The 16,272-nt window shown below is 42.9% G+C and overlaps 1 protein-coding gene across 10 annotated transcripts in view; it reads left to right on the top strand.

Moving 5' to 3' along the window:
- The window catches only part of RPTOR (regulatory associated protein of MTOR complex 1), a 349,362-nt gene that overhangs the window by 63,417 nt on the left and 269,673 nt on the right, over nt 1–16,272 (top strand). For 9 of the 10 annotated variants that reach the window (XM_057714268.1, XM_057714266.1, XM_057714263.1 and 6 more), the window contains one exon: nt 8,883–8,985. The exons of the other annotated variant lie outside the window; for it this stretch is intronic. In XM_057714268.1, coding sequence (XP_057570251.1) covers nt 8,883–8,985 — 103 coding nt within the window. The remainder of the gene's footprint in view (nt 1–8,882; nt 8,986–16,272) is intronic. 10 annotated transcript variants of the gene reach the window in all.

The raw sequence follows: 16,272 nt of genomic DNA, 5'->3' as shown, positions 1-16,272 counted from the left end.
TCTTTCTGAAAAACATCTGTTTAGCCATGCTTCTGCCTCGATGACTTAACGGAGCCCACTCCCCAGCTCCTGGCTGTGATGCTCTTAAGGCCTCTGTTAGCAGAATCCACACTACCCTCCACTTGGAGCTGTGGGACCTTTGAGAACAGCTTCATCACATATGTTGGCCCAACCAAGAGGCTGAATGGTAGCAGAAGAAAGCAGATACATGTAGCATCCTGAGACTTAATGGTGAAATGCCAGTTGTCAGGGTGTTCCAGCTACCTTGGTTGTGTTTTTTCAGCCAGCCTGGGAGCTCTGTTTGCCGTGAGATCAGTTTTATGAAGTCTGTACCATGGGTACCATATGCTGGATAATGAAGAGTGGAAGAGAAATTAGTCCTGAGTGAATGACTCAGTCCCATGCTGCTGTTGCTAATTTTAATTTACATTAGGAGTGGTAAAGCAGTGGTTCAGTGTTTTATCAACTAACAGAAATCTCTAAACAGTCTTGAGATCAATCCATTTATTGAATTGGAAGATCTTGTTGTTCCCATGAAAGCAATTTTAGCAGTGGGCCTTATTGTGTGTCCTAACCTGGGAAGGAGTGGAGAAGAAATAGACTAGAGCTCTTTGCTTTACTTGCTTTGCCAAGACCAGGTATGTTTTTGATTATGAGGCCACATTCAGTTTGGTTAGCAGAGTTTTGTCTCCGTAGGCACACTGGGAATCACCCGCATTGCATTTCCTCACACGATCCCGGCCTACTCGTTGCCTTGGATACTAGTCTAAGCTTCAGCTAACCAAACAAGCTACTCTCTTTATTTTCAGGACACAATGGAAATTATATATATGTACATGCACGCATGTAAAAAATCCATGACTATTGTGATAAAATAATTTTTATAACCTTTCCCTCTGCTTAAGGAAATAACATATGTTCCTGGTAGAGTATTTGAAAATACACACACAGAAGGGCCAGGCAGAAAGAGGAAAAGAGAAATCATTGTGACATCTTATTTTTTTAACTCTGTCTCCTCTGCATGTGTATATTCGCATTTTTGGGGTAATGATTATGGATCTGGTTGTGTACCTCCTCTCTTCACTCAGGTTATGTTTGGATATGTCCCATGCCGTTCAACATTCTTGAAAAGATGTCTTTTCTAACAGCTTTATTGAGAGGTAGCTCGCATGCTACCAACAGAGTTGTGCAACCTGCTAATGTGCTTTAAAGGTGCTGTAGTGTTCCAGCACATGACACAGAGTATTCTTTAACTTGTGCCCTCAAGTCAGACCCTTAGGCTTCAACAGATTGTTTACCATATTTAGACCTTATATAGTCAAATTATTTAGAATTAATTTGTCAGTATGCACATCTTCTTCAGATTATCCATCTGTGACAAATAAGTATTTTTATTTTCGCTTTTTAAGTAAGGAGACTGAATAGTTAAGAGTGTGTGTGTGTGTGTGTGTGTGTGTGTGTGTATACACACTTAAATTTCATTCCATAAGGTGTTACAAGAAAAGGCAAGGAAGTCATTTTTGGTCCCTTACTCAGCTCATTAGTGCAAGTAGACTGGCTCCTTAGACCAGGGGGGCATGTAGAACCCCCATCACAGACACGCAGATTTGCAAACGTGGCGCCGAGGGGAGACCATCTGTTTCATGAAGGAATCACAAAAAGATTCAGTATAGGATTCCCTTGAGAAGGGATTTCTTTAGTTTGTTTAAAGCAGTTATGATCTCTGTAATCAACCTATTTTGTGTGCAGTTCTTTAACTTGGTATTTAGAAACCTACATTTCCCAAGAATCTGTGATGTTGGAAGTACACTTGCTCCATGTGTCCTGAGTGTTTGGATGCTGTGGGAAGGGTGAGAAAGGGAGGCCTCTGCACACATCTGAGATGATAACTCTGGATGAGACTTTCTAATTTTCGATGTTGAAAAGTTACCTCTTTTGTCTTCGCTTTTTATTAGGCTATTTTACAGGAGTGAAGGTAGATTTAAAAACAGGGAAATATAGATAGAATTTGGCCTCAAAAAAGAGTGCTTTAAACCCAAATTCTGCCTGTGGCTCTGGGTAACAAACTGAGCTCAGACATTCAAGAACTGCTCCCTCATTGCCAATTCCCACTGAAAGGAACAAAGGAATAGACAAATGGGATTGCCCAGGTTCACACAGTTGCTGCTGGTGATGAGGATCTTGTTTTGTATTATGGGTCTTGGTTGCAAAAATTCCGTTTGATGTGCTTCTTGCTAGGTTTATTGTTCAGTTCTTTCTAGCAGTCTTTGGGGTGGGAATAAGGAGGCAAACTGGTTTTTCCTTTTCTTCAACAATTCCCCCCACCCCTCCTGTGGTACATCTACTCTGTTTGCTATATGTTCTAGTTTCTGACTTTCTTTATAAATTATGCATTTGTATAGCTTCAGCTCCGGTCAAAGTTTTTGCTTGATGCTCTGAATCTTAATGAGCACTGCTGGGAATTGGGTGGCTTTGCCTCAGACATACAAGGGAATAGTGAGTGTTGTGGCATATATGGCAAACCCTAGTCTTGCTTTCTGTTTATTTTCTGTTACTCTCAGTTGTTTATGTTGGAAGGAATAGGAGTGAGTCAGACCCGGTTTGGGGAGCAGAAAGCAGTGATTGGCCATCTTAACCTACATAATTTCTTCATTCTGTATAACAGCTTGGATGTTACTGCACGGCAACCAGTGAATTTATACTCAGGTTTGATCCACTGTATCTTTTAAAAAATATATGGTTCATCAAATAAGTAGGAAGAACCAATAAAGGAATTCCTTGTGATTTTGTTTTGAATTCTTTGGTGACAGGCATTAATGTATTTTTAATCAGCAAGGTGACAAGCAGTATACAAAGGCTTTCAAGAAGGGGTAGAGACCTGGGTCCACAGCCTCTTATCTGCAATACTGAAATCCAAAAAGCTCTGAATACTGGAAATGTTTTTATAACTCATTTGGGGGCAAAACTGGGTTGTGAGCTGGTATGAGGTTGTTGATAGTGTTTATTCCATGGATAGTGGATAGTTGTGCATTTCAGTGGAAATTTTAGTGGTTTTGAAGAGGATGTTACTCCAGACCATTCTCAGTGTGTTATATGAGATATGGGATATATACCATATTATCCTTTTGTAAATTGGAAAAATCGTGAGTTTCAAAACACATCTGGCACAAGAGGATTGTATGGGAAACTGCCCAGGCTGTTACAACAGCGTCAGGGCCCCACTGCCCAAGTGTCCCCAGCCTCTCCCACCTTGTAGCCGGAGTGACGTTGAGACCTCTGGGTTGGGTTCAGAATCATAAGGCAGCAAGCTCCATGCCTTTAGGGATATGTCCAGTATGGCTGGGGAGACCAGTCCGGAGTCAAAACTTTACAGAGAAATCTTGGGGCTTAAGAGATCATCTGTATCATTTTAGGATGAGGGAATTGTTCGGGAGAGATTGGAATTAACCCACGTGTCCAAGATCACACATTTTCAGTGATCACTTAATGTTTTAGAGCTTCTCAAAATGATAATCTTTTCAAATTCAAAATTAACTTCTAGGGCTATAACTCTGTCATCTTCAATTATATGGCATTGGAGAAGAAATGTTTTAAAGTCCAAAATGGTTATTTTATGTACTATTATGCAATTTTTGGCACACTAAATTTGATAGCCCTTACATTTTCTTAATGCTATAACTGTATTATTAAAAAACATGAATCTAGAATTTTTGGAACAGGGTTACCATAGAAATGAAAACAAAATACCAAAAAGGCACTTTAGAGTATAGCTAAGAATTTAAAATCCACCACATTTGAAATCAAGCCAGTGCCATTACAATTTGCAGGGGAGCACAGACATATTTGATTGGCTTAAGGATATTTACCAGTAATGTCTTTTGCCCAATTGTGAAATTAAGTTGGTAGCTAGGTGTTAGGTCAAATACATGCGTCAATATATTCTTGAGACTTTTTTCCTTGTTTTCTTATAAGGTATAAAAAGGCAAGATGTAGGGTTGGGTGTGCATTGTACAAGCCAGGATGAATCAAATTAATTCCTTTCATATCTTCATCTAGTAATTTCACACTTTCTCTCTGAGGGCGGTGCCCTCCTGTTGCTCACCTTCAAAGCAATCACAGAGAAATTGTTGCTGTCAGTAACGTTTGGTTAGTAATGAACACTACACATGGTGGAGGCCTGGTGAGGTGTGGCCCGTTAGCTACCTTGGCAGAACTAAAGAGTGATGATTGTGCTTCCATTAGTATGTCTATCTAAGGACTTGGAGAGCCTCAGAGATCATACTTTTTATAATGAAATTAGAAATTATTTTTTTTACTGAGAATTTTAAGTTCATTAACTGCAGTTGTAGAGGTGGAGGGAATGCAGTTTGTCTAGTATCAGCCGAGGTAGGAGAAATAGGGTTATGATCAGAGATCATAGGAATGCTGGGTAAATGCCCTGCCTCATCCTGCACCACCTCCCTGATCCCAAAGAGATTAAGAGGAAGAAGCAGATATGCCAGCAATGGAGCTTTGAAATCCCAGCGACCAGGGTGTAGCCCCGGCTCACCCTCTTTCTCCTGGGTCTGCAGCAGGTCGGGATTTGGCTGAGGAGCAGCAGGTGAGCTGGGACTTAGAGCAGACCCTGAGTGTAGGGTCCTTCACCTGGACTTTGTGAGAGCAACACACAGTCAGAGAGTGGGCTCTCTTTGCAGATTGAGGACAAAACACAAAACTGTGGTGGCGCAGACAGTCTAAGCAGAGACCCTGACCCATATGGAACGTTTTCTCCATGGAAGCTTTCCTTGTACCCAGAGGGGCCCTCGGATGACTGTAAGGAAAGCAACATTTTCCTTAGGAAGCAACTTGGAACTTGCTCCGGGGTTTAATCAGTGCCTCATGCAGACCTCGAAGTTCCACATTATAGGGCATAGAAAAAAATGCCCTTGACTTAAAAATGGTAAAGGGCAGGTGTTAGTAGTTATTCACCATGGCCATAGGAAGACCACAGAAATGTTTCCAGAAACTTCTAGTTTTATGCAGCTTATACTCAGTGTTTGCTATAAAATAATCATCTGTGTGGGATTATTGATACTGGTCAATTAAATATTGGAAAATGACTAACAAAACTTTTGTTATTCTCTGATTACTTTTCAGCCCTTTCTCCTGACATTAGGTCAAAGGACAATTTGTTTCTTTTTTTATTATTATTTAAAAAAATTTTTTTAATGTATTTTAAAATTTTTTATTTTTTATTGGCTGTGTTGGGTGTTCATTGCTGCGCGCGGGCTGTCTCTAGTTGCAGTGAGCGGGGCTACTGTTCGTTGCAGTGCGTGGGTTTCTCATTGCAGTGGCGTCTCTTGTTGTGGAGCACGGGCTCTAGGCACGAGGGCTTCAGTAGTTGTGGCACTCAGTTGTGGTGCACGGGCATAGTTGCTCCGTGGCATGTGGGGTCTTCCCCGACCAGGGCTTGAAACCGTATCCCCTGCATTGGCAGGCGGATTCTTAACCACTGTGCCACCAGGGAAGTCCCGACCATTTGTTCCCTGTGGTTCATAATGGGAAGATTCTGGCATGTGTCTCTGGGAAGATATTGTTCCTGTCTTTAGAATGTCTTTGGAAGCAGGGTTGCAGTTTCTTTAAAGAATGAAATTATTATTAATAAATGCTTTTTTTAAGTGTTGGGAGAGGAAAGACAAAAATACTTCCTTTTTCCCTATATAACTTTAAATTCTGTTTTGAACAGAGGAATATTTTCTTGATGTAATGAAGATTATATCAAATCAGTAACCATCATCATTCTCAATGATGAAACATTTATGACAATTTTATTAAAACCAAGTGCAGAGATCACCACTATCATCATTTTGTAATTATTAGTAATATGATTTTGGAAGATCTGTGTGATGCCGTTAAGACCTAAAAAAGAAAAAGAGGAATGATCTGTCGAAAAGAATGAGGTAGACTCATCATTATTCACAGACAGTATATTTGTATACTAACAAAACCTGGAGAGTATCATCTGAAAGCAGTTACATTTAATTAAGAGGTTAGGAAAGTGACTTAAACGTTAGGAAAGTGACTTAAACGTTATTCTGATATATCAGCAATTATTGGTAAGAAATTACTATTCACAAAATACATGTATGGTTGCATATTGCCCCCAAATAGTCATGGATGATCCAGGAATAATCTTAAAAGAAATGAACAGCACTTGGCAAAGAAAACTATGAAAACATTACAAGAAAAATTAAAAGAAAATTTGAGTAAATGGAGAAACTACTGTGTTCCTGTATGGAAAAATAGAATATCATAAGGATGTCATGTCTTGCCAAGTTTAGTTTATATGTTTAATGTAATTTTTTTTGTATTTTGAATCCATTTTTATTCATTTAACATTTTAAGAATTTAATGTGTCATTCTGTTAAGAATATATAGTGGTGTGCTTAAATGGTTCCTTATTTGCTTAAAATTTAGGTCATTCCCACTTGTTTTCCATGATAAGAAATGCTGTGAAGAAAATCTTTACACATAGAAAGTTCTCCCTTATTATATTTTGTATTTCCTATGACAGATTCTCACATGTGGAATTATTGGATCAAAGAAGACAATTTAAAATACTCAGTGTTGTCGATCTGCGGATTGATTAAACAACTTTAATCAAAATCTCCATGGGATTAAGAAATTGAATTAATTAATTGAATTAATGATTGATTTGGAAAAAAATAGGTGAATGTAAATATAGCCGAGTAAAAGTTTAGAAAAAAAATTGTGAGGAAGATAACCAGGCTCTCCCAAGCACTGTGAAATGTTTTGAAGATAAATTATTTAAATCAGTGAGGTATGTGACCCAGAAATAGAATTTGGTGTATGTGGGAATATATCTGTGAGTTTGGGGAGATTATTTAACAGGGGGAATTGGCACCATTGGGTAGATTTTTGAGAAAAAAATTAATCCTCTCCTGGTACCATATACCAAAATAATATCCAGCTGGATTAAAAGGGTGAAGTATGAAACAAATGAAAACATTAGAGGAAAATCCCTCTATCCACTCACTCAGCAGACAGTCACTAAGCCGGGTCTGGGCCAGGTGTCTGCTCCCATGAGTCAGCTCTGACCTTGGAGGAGCCGCAGGTGCGGAAAGGAGCGTGGTCGGCCTGGCTCCACCAAGAGGAAGGCACGGATGCTATGTGGTGTTGAGCAGGTGGCTCTGCCTTGATGGGATCTGGGAAGGCCTCCCTGAGGAGTGGGGATCTGAACCTGAGAGAGCCCAAGCTGGTGAGGCCGGGTGAGGAGCCCTGCAGGCAGAGGGGCTGTGTGTTTGGAGGCCCAGGGGTCATGCCAGGTGCACTGAGGGCGGAGACCAAGGACGAGACCTGATACCAGTGGAGAGCTTGGCAGGGGCTGGAGCTTACAAGACTTGAATAGTGTGTGGAGCAGTTCACAGTGAATCTTGAAGGTTTTGGGGACTGATTGAAAACAGGGCAGCGCGCTGATGTGTTTGAAAGCCTGTACTGGGGGAAGCAGGGGAGAGGGTCCTGCGAAAGTGGTGGAGCACAGGTTGGACGTGCTGGTGGCTTGGAGCTGGGAGATAGTGAAGTGGACAGACTCAGAGACATTCAGGAGCAGAATGAAAGAGATGGATGGGGAATCACAGGATGCCGGCTGGAGGGAGCAGAGGCTCAGGTGGTCTTCCTAGCCTCCCCACTCCATGCGGGAATTTTTCATTTTTGTGTTTTCTTTCTTTCTTCCTTTTTTCCACCCCCCCCCCCCCCCGCACCATGTAGCATATGGGTTCTTAATTCCTTGACTTTGGGTTTAACTCATGCCCCCTGCACTGGGAGTTCGAAGTCTTAACCCCTGGACCACCAGGGAAGTCCTGGGATTTTTATTTCTTTGATTTACTAATGCATCCTCAGTTTCTAAAAAAAGCAGTTGGCCCCTGGTAGGTGCTTAGTAAATGTCTGTTGAACAAGTGAAGTAGGGGCTTCCTAGGTGGCGCAGTGGTTAAGAATCCTCCTGCCAATGCAGAGGTCATGGGTTCGATCCCAGCTCCAGGAAGATCCCACATGCCGTGGAGCAACTAAGCCCGTGTGCCAAAAAAAAAAAAACAAGTGAAGTAAAGAAGGATGAGTTCTAGATTCCTGGCTTGAGCAGCTGGGTAGGCGGGGCTGACGTTTCCTAATACTGGGACACGGAGTCGGAACGGAGCAGGTGTGGAGGAAGGTGTATCAGCGGGTGGGTCCAGGGCTTTGGTATGTCAAGGAACAAGAAGGAATCCAATGGCAAACACTAGACTAGGGAAATATTTACAACAAATAATGTGAACGCTATCATTAATATGTAAAGAGTACGTGAAAATTAATCAGACAAAAACCACTAATGTTAGTAAATAAATGATAGTATAAACATGAGTAGAAAATCCACAAAAGATAAAGGACCCAAATATTTGAAAAAAATATTTAGCCTGATACTAAAGAATGCAAACTAAATCGGTGTGACAGTTTTCCTCTCATCAAATGATTAACAATTTTAAATAATGAAAATAGTGATGAACTGGTCAGAGTGTAAATTTGTGCAGAGTTTTTGCAAAGTAGTTTAGCAGAATGTATCAGGTGTCTTAGAGTGTTTATATCTTTTGAGCAAATAATTCTGTTTCTGGAAGTATATCATAAGGAAGTCTGAGAAAAGCCTCTCCTACCATGTACTCTTCCCCATTTTCCTACTTGACTCTGAAACCCTGTCTTACTTGTGAAATCCTCCTGTGGTGGCGCAGGTGACAGGTGACTGAAGACTGGCTGGAGAGGTAGAGGGCTCCGTATGTCTGGGAACATTTTAACAACTGGAAAAGTCATCAGTGAGTTTCATATTGAATTATTTGTTTTTGCTGTTGTGTTTCCAGATGAAGACCGTCAGCGTTGCCTTAGTTTTGTGCCTAAATGTCGGTGTGGACCCTCCAGATGTGGTGAAGACCACTCCTTGTGCGCGTTTGGAATGCTGGATTGGTAAGTGCTGGTCTCTCCCTTATGACCTGTTGCAGGGGTCACTCTGTGGGGTTTTGGGCTTGACAGGGCTTTGCCTCCACTGTTCTGGTCCAGTGCAGACCTGTTGTGTAAATCTGAAGATTTTATTTCATTTTGAAGTTATATAACCTTTAAGCTATTTTAGATACATTCAGTTACCAATCGCAGTGGAGAAGGTGTCTTAAGAAAAATTGATAAAATAATGACTATGGATCATATAATTTTCTCCTTTAAATTTGTCCTGCATCTGGCACATAGTACTAGTCGTATGCACTTAAAAAGGCCCTGAATGACTGATGCCTGCATGCAAGTGCCTCAGTTGCACAGTGAGGAGTCCCACGTGGCTCTTTTCAGGAGGAGGTGAGGCTGTTCTTTGTCATCATCCTCCTTGGAGCATCTTAGCACAGTGTTGACTAGAAATGGTGAGTGTGCACAACCTTCACTTATTTCTGGTCTTAGGAAGAAAGCATTAGGCTCCTACCACTAAATAGGACATTAGCCAAAGTTTTTTTCCTGATGCCTTTTCTGAGGTAAGAAGTTCACTTCTGGTCTTAGTTTGCTGAGAGTTTCTGTCAAGAATCAGTGGTGAATCTTATAAAATGCTTTCTCCACATCTGTTGAGATAATCACCTGGGTTTTCTTTCTTTTTCTTTTTTTAATTAATTAATTTATTTTATTGGCTGTGTTGGGTCTTTTTTGCTGTGCGCGGGCTTTCTTTTTAGTTACGGTGAGTGGGGGCTACTCTTTGTTGTGGTACGCGGGCTCCTCATTGCCGTGGCTTCTCTTGTTGCGGAGCATGGGTTATAGGCGCGTGGGCTTCAGTAGTTGCAGCACATGGGCTCAATAGTTGTGGCTCATGGGCTCTTAAAGCGTAAGCTCAATAGTTGTGGCGCACGGGCTTAGTTGTTCTGCAGCATGTGGGATCTTCCTGGAGCAGGGATCGAACCCACGTCCCCTGCATTGGCAGACGGATTCTCAACCACTGCGCCACCTAGGAAGCCCCTGGGTTTTCTTTTTTAGTCTGTGGATGTAGTGAATTACATGGGTTGATTTTTGGTTGTTGAGCCAACCTTGAATTTCTGGCATAAACCTCACTTGTATTATTTTTTTCATATGTTCCTGGATTTGACTGCTAATGTTCTGTTAAGGAATTTTGCATCTCTCTTTATGAGGGATATTGGTCTGTAGTTTTCTCATCTTGTAACATATTTGTTTGGTTTTGGTACCAAAATAATACTGGTCTTATTAAATGAGTTGAGAAATGGTCCCATCTTTTCTGTTTTATGGAAGAGTTTGTATTGAATTGGGTATTATTTCTTCTCTAAATTTTGGTATAATTTACCAATGAAGCCATCACAGTATGAATTTTCCTCTTTTTCCATCGTTGATTATTCAGCTTTCTCTGGTTGGTAGGATCAGGGCAACCCACACTACTCCCCCAGCTTTTGCTGTTCTAAGCAAACAGAAATTCCCTTTATTTACTTTAAATAGTAAAAATTACAAATTATTATAATCTGAATTGGAAAAAAAGGTTATTTTTCCTGCTTTACTTACCTGTCTCACCATTCAGGAGTGTCTTAGGATGACAGCCTTTGTTTCACAGCCTCCTGCCTGCAGCCCACACCCCTTGTTCCCCCAGCCTGGTGACAGTAGCCATTTTCTATGGCCGTTTTTCTTAGACATTTTCTTGGCTCTCTGCCATCCCCTGGTGACTGTGCCGATTGAAATTGACTTCTTATTAGCCACCACTGACTGTTTCCACCTCATTTATCCCCTGTCAAAGCTGAATTTAATCAATTGTTTTCTCTTTCCTCCCTCTTTAACTACTCTTCTGTTAGATTTTTTAACACAGGGCTTCTCAACCTGGATCGCCGTGTGTACTCCTAGGGATGCATGAGCCCACTGGGGTTGTGTGGGTGGTGGTGTCTGAGTATAGCATTGCACCTTCCGGGCTGAGGGGCCTTGATTTTTTGTTAGATTCTCTAGGGGTCCTTTGCCTCCTACCTTCCCGCCCCCAAATAGAAATCAAAGAACCCTATCTCACATCTCACACGGTCTCTTTGATCAATATTTATGGGACAATGTTAATGAAAATACAAAGAATTCCTTACTTCCTTCTTGGTGTGAAATCCAGCAGACAAATTGATTTTTAAATATTGTGTTCTTAAAAATTTTCTGCAGTCTACTTTGTAATAATTTCAGTGGATTTTGAATTTGAGAGGGCATATTGCCTTTTTTAAGTTGAAAAATTTTCATTTGGCCTTTATTAAAAAGTGGGTCCTTATGATGGTGATTTTAACAGTGTGGGATAAGGAAAAAAAAAGGCCCTTAGAGATTTGATTCAGCAAATTTGTAATGTGTCTAGCAGCCTATATTAAAATTTTTATTTTGAAAAGACATTTTCAAAAGTTGCAAGTAGAGCACTAAGCAGTTTTTTTCCTGATTCATTTGAAAGTAAGCTGCTGAAACGATGCTCCATCACCTTGGAATCCTTTAGTGTGTGATTCCTACAAACAAGAGTTTCTCTTTCATAATGGCAACTCAGTCTTCACAGATAGGCGATTAACATGGATGCCCTGCTACCAGCTAGACCTCAGGCTGCATTCAGGTTTGCCAGATGTCCCCATAAGGTCCATTATGGCACAAGGACCCTTTGCTGTATCACGCATTATCCTTAATGTAGTCTCATTCAACCTGAAGAAGGCCTCAGTCTTTCCTTAACCTTCATGCCCTTGACACTCAGAAGATCACAGGTGCTCTGTTTAGCAGAACGTCCCTGATGTTTCCTCAGGATTAAATTCTGTTTATGCCTCTTTGGCAGGAGTGTTGTGGAAGAGATCTGCCTTCCTCTGTGGCGTCCTATCAGGTGGCACATGACTTTGATTTATCCCATTGTTGGGTATGCAGCTGTCTTTATCACTTGATTAAGTTGGTGCCTGAACTTCACTGTGAAATCCCCACCTTCCCTTTTGTAGTTAATAAGTATTTTGGGGGAAGAGGTGCTCTGGCTGTGTTAATATTTCTTTCCTCAGAAGACTTTGAATTTATTCAATTTGAACTCATGGTTTCCTTTTTTATATTATATTTTATATGTTTTTATAATCCTATTTTATATTATAATCAGTGGATTATAATCCAGTATTACTTACAATCATTTACCTTGATACTCCATGTGTTTCCCATTTAGCTAGTGGGAACCCATTCCCACTGGCTTATACGGCCTTTTGTCTCGCTTCCATCGTCCTTAGAGTCTCATCTTGTCTTTCCCTGCTCCATTCCTGGGATCAGCCATTTGTCCAAGAAGCCCAGTTCCTTTTCGTGGCAAATAGAATTTGAAAATTGAGATCTGGGTTCTAGGTGTTCTCATCAGAGCTCTGTAGTGTGTTGTTGCTCTCACTGCCTCTCTTATTGAACGGAGCAAGGGAATACATGCACGCACGCATGTACCTAGTATGTGTATGTGTTTTTGTGTGGACACACATCGTATCTATGTTTCAGTATTATCTATACACAATAAAACACGCACTTACATTTGTGCCTCCCATTCCAAACCAATAGGGATTTTCCATATTTGTAACTCCTCCTCTGACAGTGAGAACCTTGGTATCCTTTATCCTTAATATATTTGCTAATTTGATGGATCCTCCTGTGTGAACCAATTTCTTATCCCTGTCATTAGACTCCTTTACTTTATACCCAACTGTTTCCCCCACAGGTGTCTGTTCTCCTTATTGCCTGGGCTCCAACACCCTGTATGGGTCACCCCTCCATGGATTTAACCTTCTTTCCTTCCCCCCTACAGGCTCTGAGCCCCTGATTGGACTTGACAGTTCATTCTGGGCCACCGCAGTTCCCCTCATCCTAGAGCATGTGCCAGCCTTGCCCAGACCCCTCCACCCCTACCCCCAGTGGCTTTGGGATTGTTCAAGAAGAGATTTCAGCATTTTCAACAAGTGCTTTAGGTTTCAGGCTTGACCATCCCAAGGGATAATGATATATCTAGTAACCAAGATGGAGAGTTGGGGGCCAGCTGGGCTGGGGAGATAATGGAATTCCATCTTGTGTAAGGTAAGATGCTTCTGGAATGCTCAGAGTAGAGCCACCTTCCAGCAGACAGTTGGAAAGACCTTTCTGGCTGGAGAAAGGAATTTGGGGGAGGTCACCTGCTGAGAATGTGCAGTGACCAGAGGGAGAGGAGCAGAGCCAGGCCTTGGGTGAGTGGGGAGGGGTGCTGCCTGTGACAGAGACCCCTGTGGGTGGGCAGAGGTAGGAGGAGGGCCAGGTGGCACTGGATGAGAGTTTTAGGTTGGCGTTGTCACAAGCAGCGGCTGCAGTTGAGTTAGAGTGGCTGGTAGCCTGGAGAGCAAAGGGGAGCGGGGCAGTGAAGGCTTGGCTGGTGATGCAGAGAGACCCAGGCTCGATGACAGGTTGGTTCTGCTTTTTTAAGGATGGGAATGCCTGGAGCATGTCATGGCTGGGGAAGGAGTCCCAAGGAAGACCCCATGCAGGGGTTGGTGCCTTCAAATAACCTAAAAAGATGCTCCCGTTTAGAAGGCAACCAATCGATGTTTTATACTTGGCCTTAGTGTTTTGTATTCTGTCACCAGAAATCAAAAGGTTTGGCATTCATCAAGACCCTAGCTTATTCATTCCAGCTGTTTCGCTCAGCAAGTCACTTAACCATTTGGGGTCTTAGTTTCCTCATCTGCAGAATGGAGCTGATGATGGTGCTCACCTCTTGGCTGGAGGGCGATTAACTGGAGCGTGAACAGGGCAGGGACTGCCTGCAGCCAGGAGCAGCCTCCACGGGCCTGCACCCACCTTCCAGCCCCACCCAACAGGCCAGGGTGCTGGGTGGGAACCTGAGTTGTTCCCGCGTCTGTGCTGTCTCTGCTTTGTTCTGTGTGCTCACCCCAAAAGAGAGGGGAAAGAACCATGCGCTTCTGTGCACGGGGCTGGGTGGGGATTACCAGTTGATTGCTTTATGGCTGCAAACACACACCAAACTGGTGAGACTGCGCTGGTTGACACTGCCCTGATCTCAGGGACGAGGGATCTAGGAGCTTGAGAAATATGAGGGTGAGTCAAAAATTATCCGCACTCTGGCTGTAGAATTTATTTTAATCAACCTTTAGAAAAGACAAATATATCACTTTTTGACATAATCTTCTTGCTTTTCAATACACTTTGTCCATCTGTAAACAAACTTTTGTATTCCCTCATTAAAAAATGTTTTAGGCTGAACTGCAAGCCATGAATGCACCACTGTCTTTACTTCTTCATCAGAAGTGAACCTTCGTACTCGTAGGGCTGCTTTCAGGGGACCAAACAGGTGAAAGTCTGATGGAGCAAAATCAGGACTATAGGGAGGATGCTTTAACACCTCAGAATGAAGTTTTTGCAGAGTGTCCACAGTGTGGACAGAAGTGAGTGGACGTACATCGTCATGCAAGATCACGTTGCCCTTGGATAGCAGTCCTCTGCATTTAATCCAAAGTTTAAGCTTCAGCACAAACTTTTTGAAACCTAAATCTGTTCTGGATTATTTCATAGGCAGAGCCTATGATTTGCAAATGCTTTGCCACATAATCCACTGTCACTCTTCTATTCGACAGAATCATTTCATATGTACGCTCAATGTTATCATCAGCTGTGGACGTGGATGGGTGTCCGACTCCTTTTTGATGGTCAACACTTGTATGACCTTCCTTGAACGTCTCTATCCATTCATACACACTTTTTCGTGACAAAACGCTTTCTCCATTCTGTGCACAAAGTCTTCAATAAATAACAGTACCAAGTACACCCTCAGACCACAGAAAACGCATCACTGCACGGTGCTCTTCTTTCGTGCAAATCACAAGTGGGGCCATTTTTGCTCGCACCGCAGTTACAAATCAACTGATGTAACACATTCACACCTGCACAGCAGTGACTGGGGAGGCAGTAGCCTTGAACGGAAAGTGCTGATAAAACAGTGTGGCCAACATAAGTTTGAATATAACCAGAGTGCGGATAACTTTTGACTCACCCTCGTAGATGGATTCTTACTTTCTGGTCTCTGTGCACCTGTGTGCACAGTCTCCACACACGTTGGGAAGAGTCCTACCTCCAGAGGCTCAGAGGATGTACATGAGTGTCCCTGAAGCAGCCCTTTAGGTTTTCCTGTGGCGCCAGAATAAATGAGTAGAAGATGCACCGTGCTACTCTGAGGTGACAGCCCGCCCTCCTGCTGGACTGTTGCACAGCCAAGGCTCAGGTTCTGAGCTCCGGCTGAGGGAGGAGGAAAGGCGCACAGGCCCTGAGTGTGTGTGCAGACATGGGGGAGAGAGAGAGAGAGAGAGAAAGAGAGAGTGTGTGTGTGTGTGTGTGGGGGGGGGGGTGGGGGGGACATGGGGCTGCAGGCGTGGTCCGGGAGCTAAACGCCTGCTGCCCGCCCCGCCCTTCCGTTCCTCTAGATAATAAGATGCTGTTTTATTTCATGGGGGTGACACTCAGGGAAGCGGGGGGGGGGGGGAGGCTGTTTTGTTTTATGGCCCCACATTAAAGTGAAAACAATCCTGCTAACGAATGGTGTTCCCATACCTGCTGGAGGAATCTGCGTTTGAAAACAGAGTGTAGATGAGCTGAGTGCTGAACAGGAGGGAGTGTCTGTTATGTCTAGCTAATGGTAGCTGTGTAGGTAAGAAGGCTGTGGGTGTGTCGGATGCTTGGGAATTCTGTTATCCTAAGGAAATATTTGGGAGGCACTTTGTTTCTCTTATTCCTTAGAGAAAAGCATTTTCTTCTTCCCTCCACACGCGTGGGCATTAAGAGACCTGTGTTGATGAGCTCAAAATAGTGGTGGTAGGCCTTTGCTCTTGGTTTTACAGACACTTTCACAGACTGTCGTCGTAGCCTTACATCAGACTTGGGCTTGACAAATAGTCGAGTTGATCAACAGATGTTTGTTAAGTGGAGACCTATGTGTTAAGTATAGAGGTGTACACAGAAGAAATGTAGTCATGATCCTTGGGATTTAGCTCCCTCGAGCTCAGCAGGTGTGGTGGAGTCAGAATGGGCCACATGGGTGGGTGGGGGCTGCACAGAGAGGCTAGAGTGAAGGACCCCAGGAGGAGAAGGAGCCCGGCAGTGGAGACTGAGCCCTGGGAGCGCTCTCTGGGCTCACCTGGGCCCTGCTACTGGATGCTGGGGCACACCCCATGCCTACACCTGGGACCCTTGCTCTAAGGGGCTCCTGATTTAAACCCTGTTTTCTCTGTCTGGTGA

The sequence above is a fragment of the Hippopotamus amphibius genome, chromosome 17 (assembly GCF_030028045.1).
Source record: "Hippopotamus amphibius kiboko isolate mHipAmp2 chromosome 17, mHipAmp2.hap2, whole genome shotgun sequence".
NCBI classification, from domain to species: domain Eukaryota; kingdom Metazoa; phylum Chordata; class Mammalia; order Artiodactyla; family Hippopotamidae; genus Hippopotamus; species Hippopotamus amphibius.
Note: the sequence above shows the minus strand (reverse complement) of the source record. Positions and strands in the feature narration are given on the sequence as shown.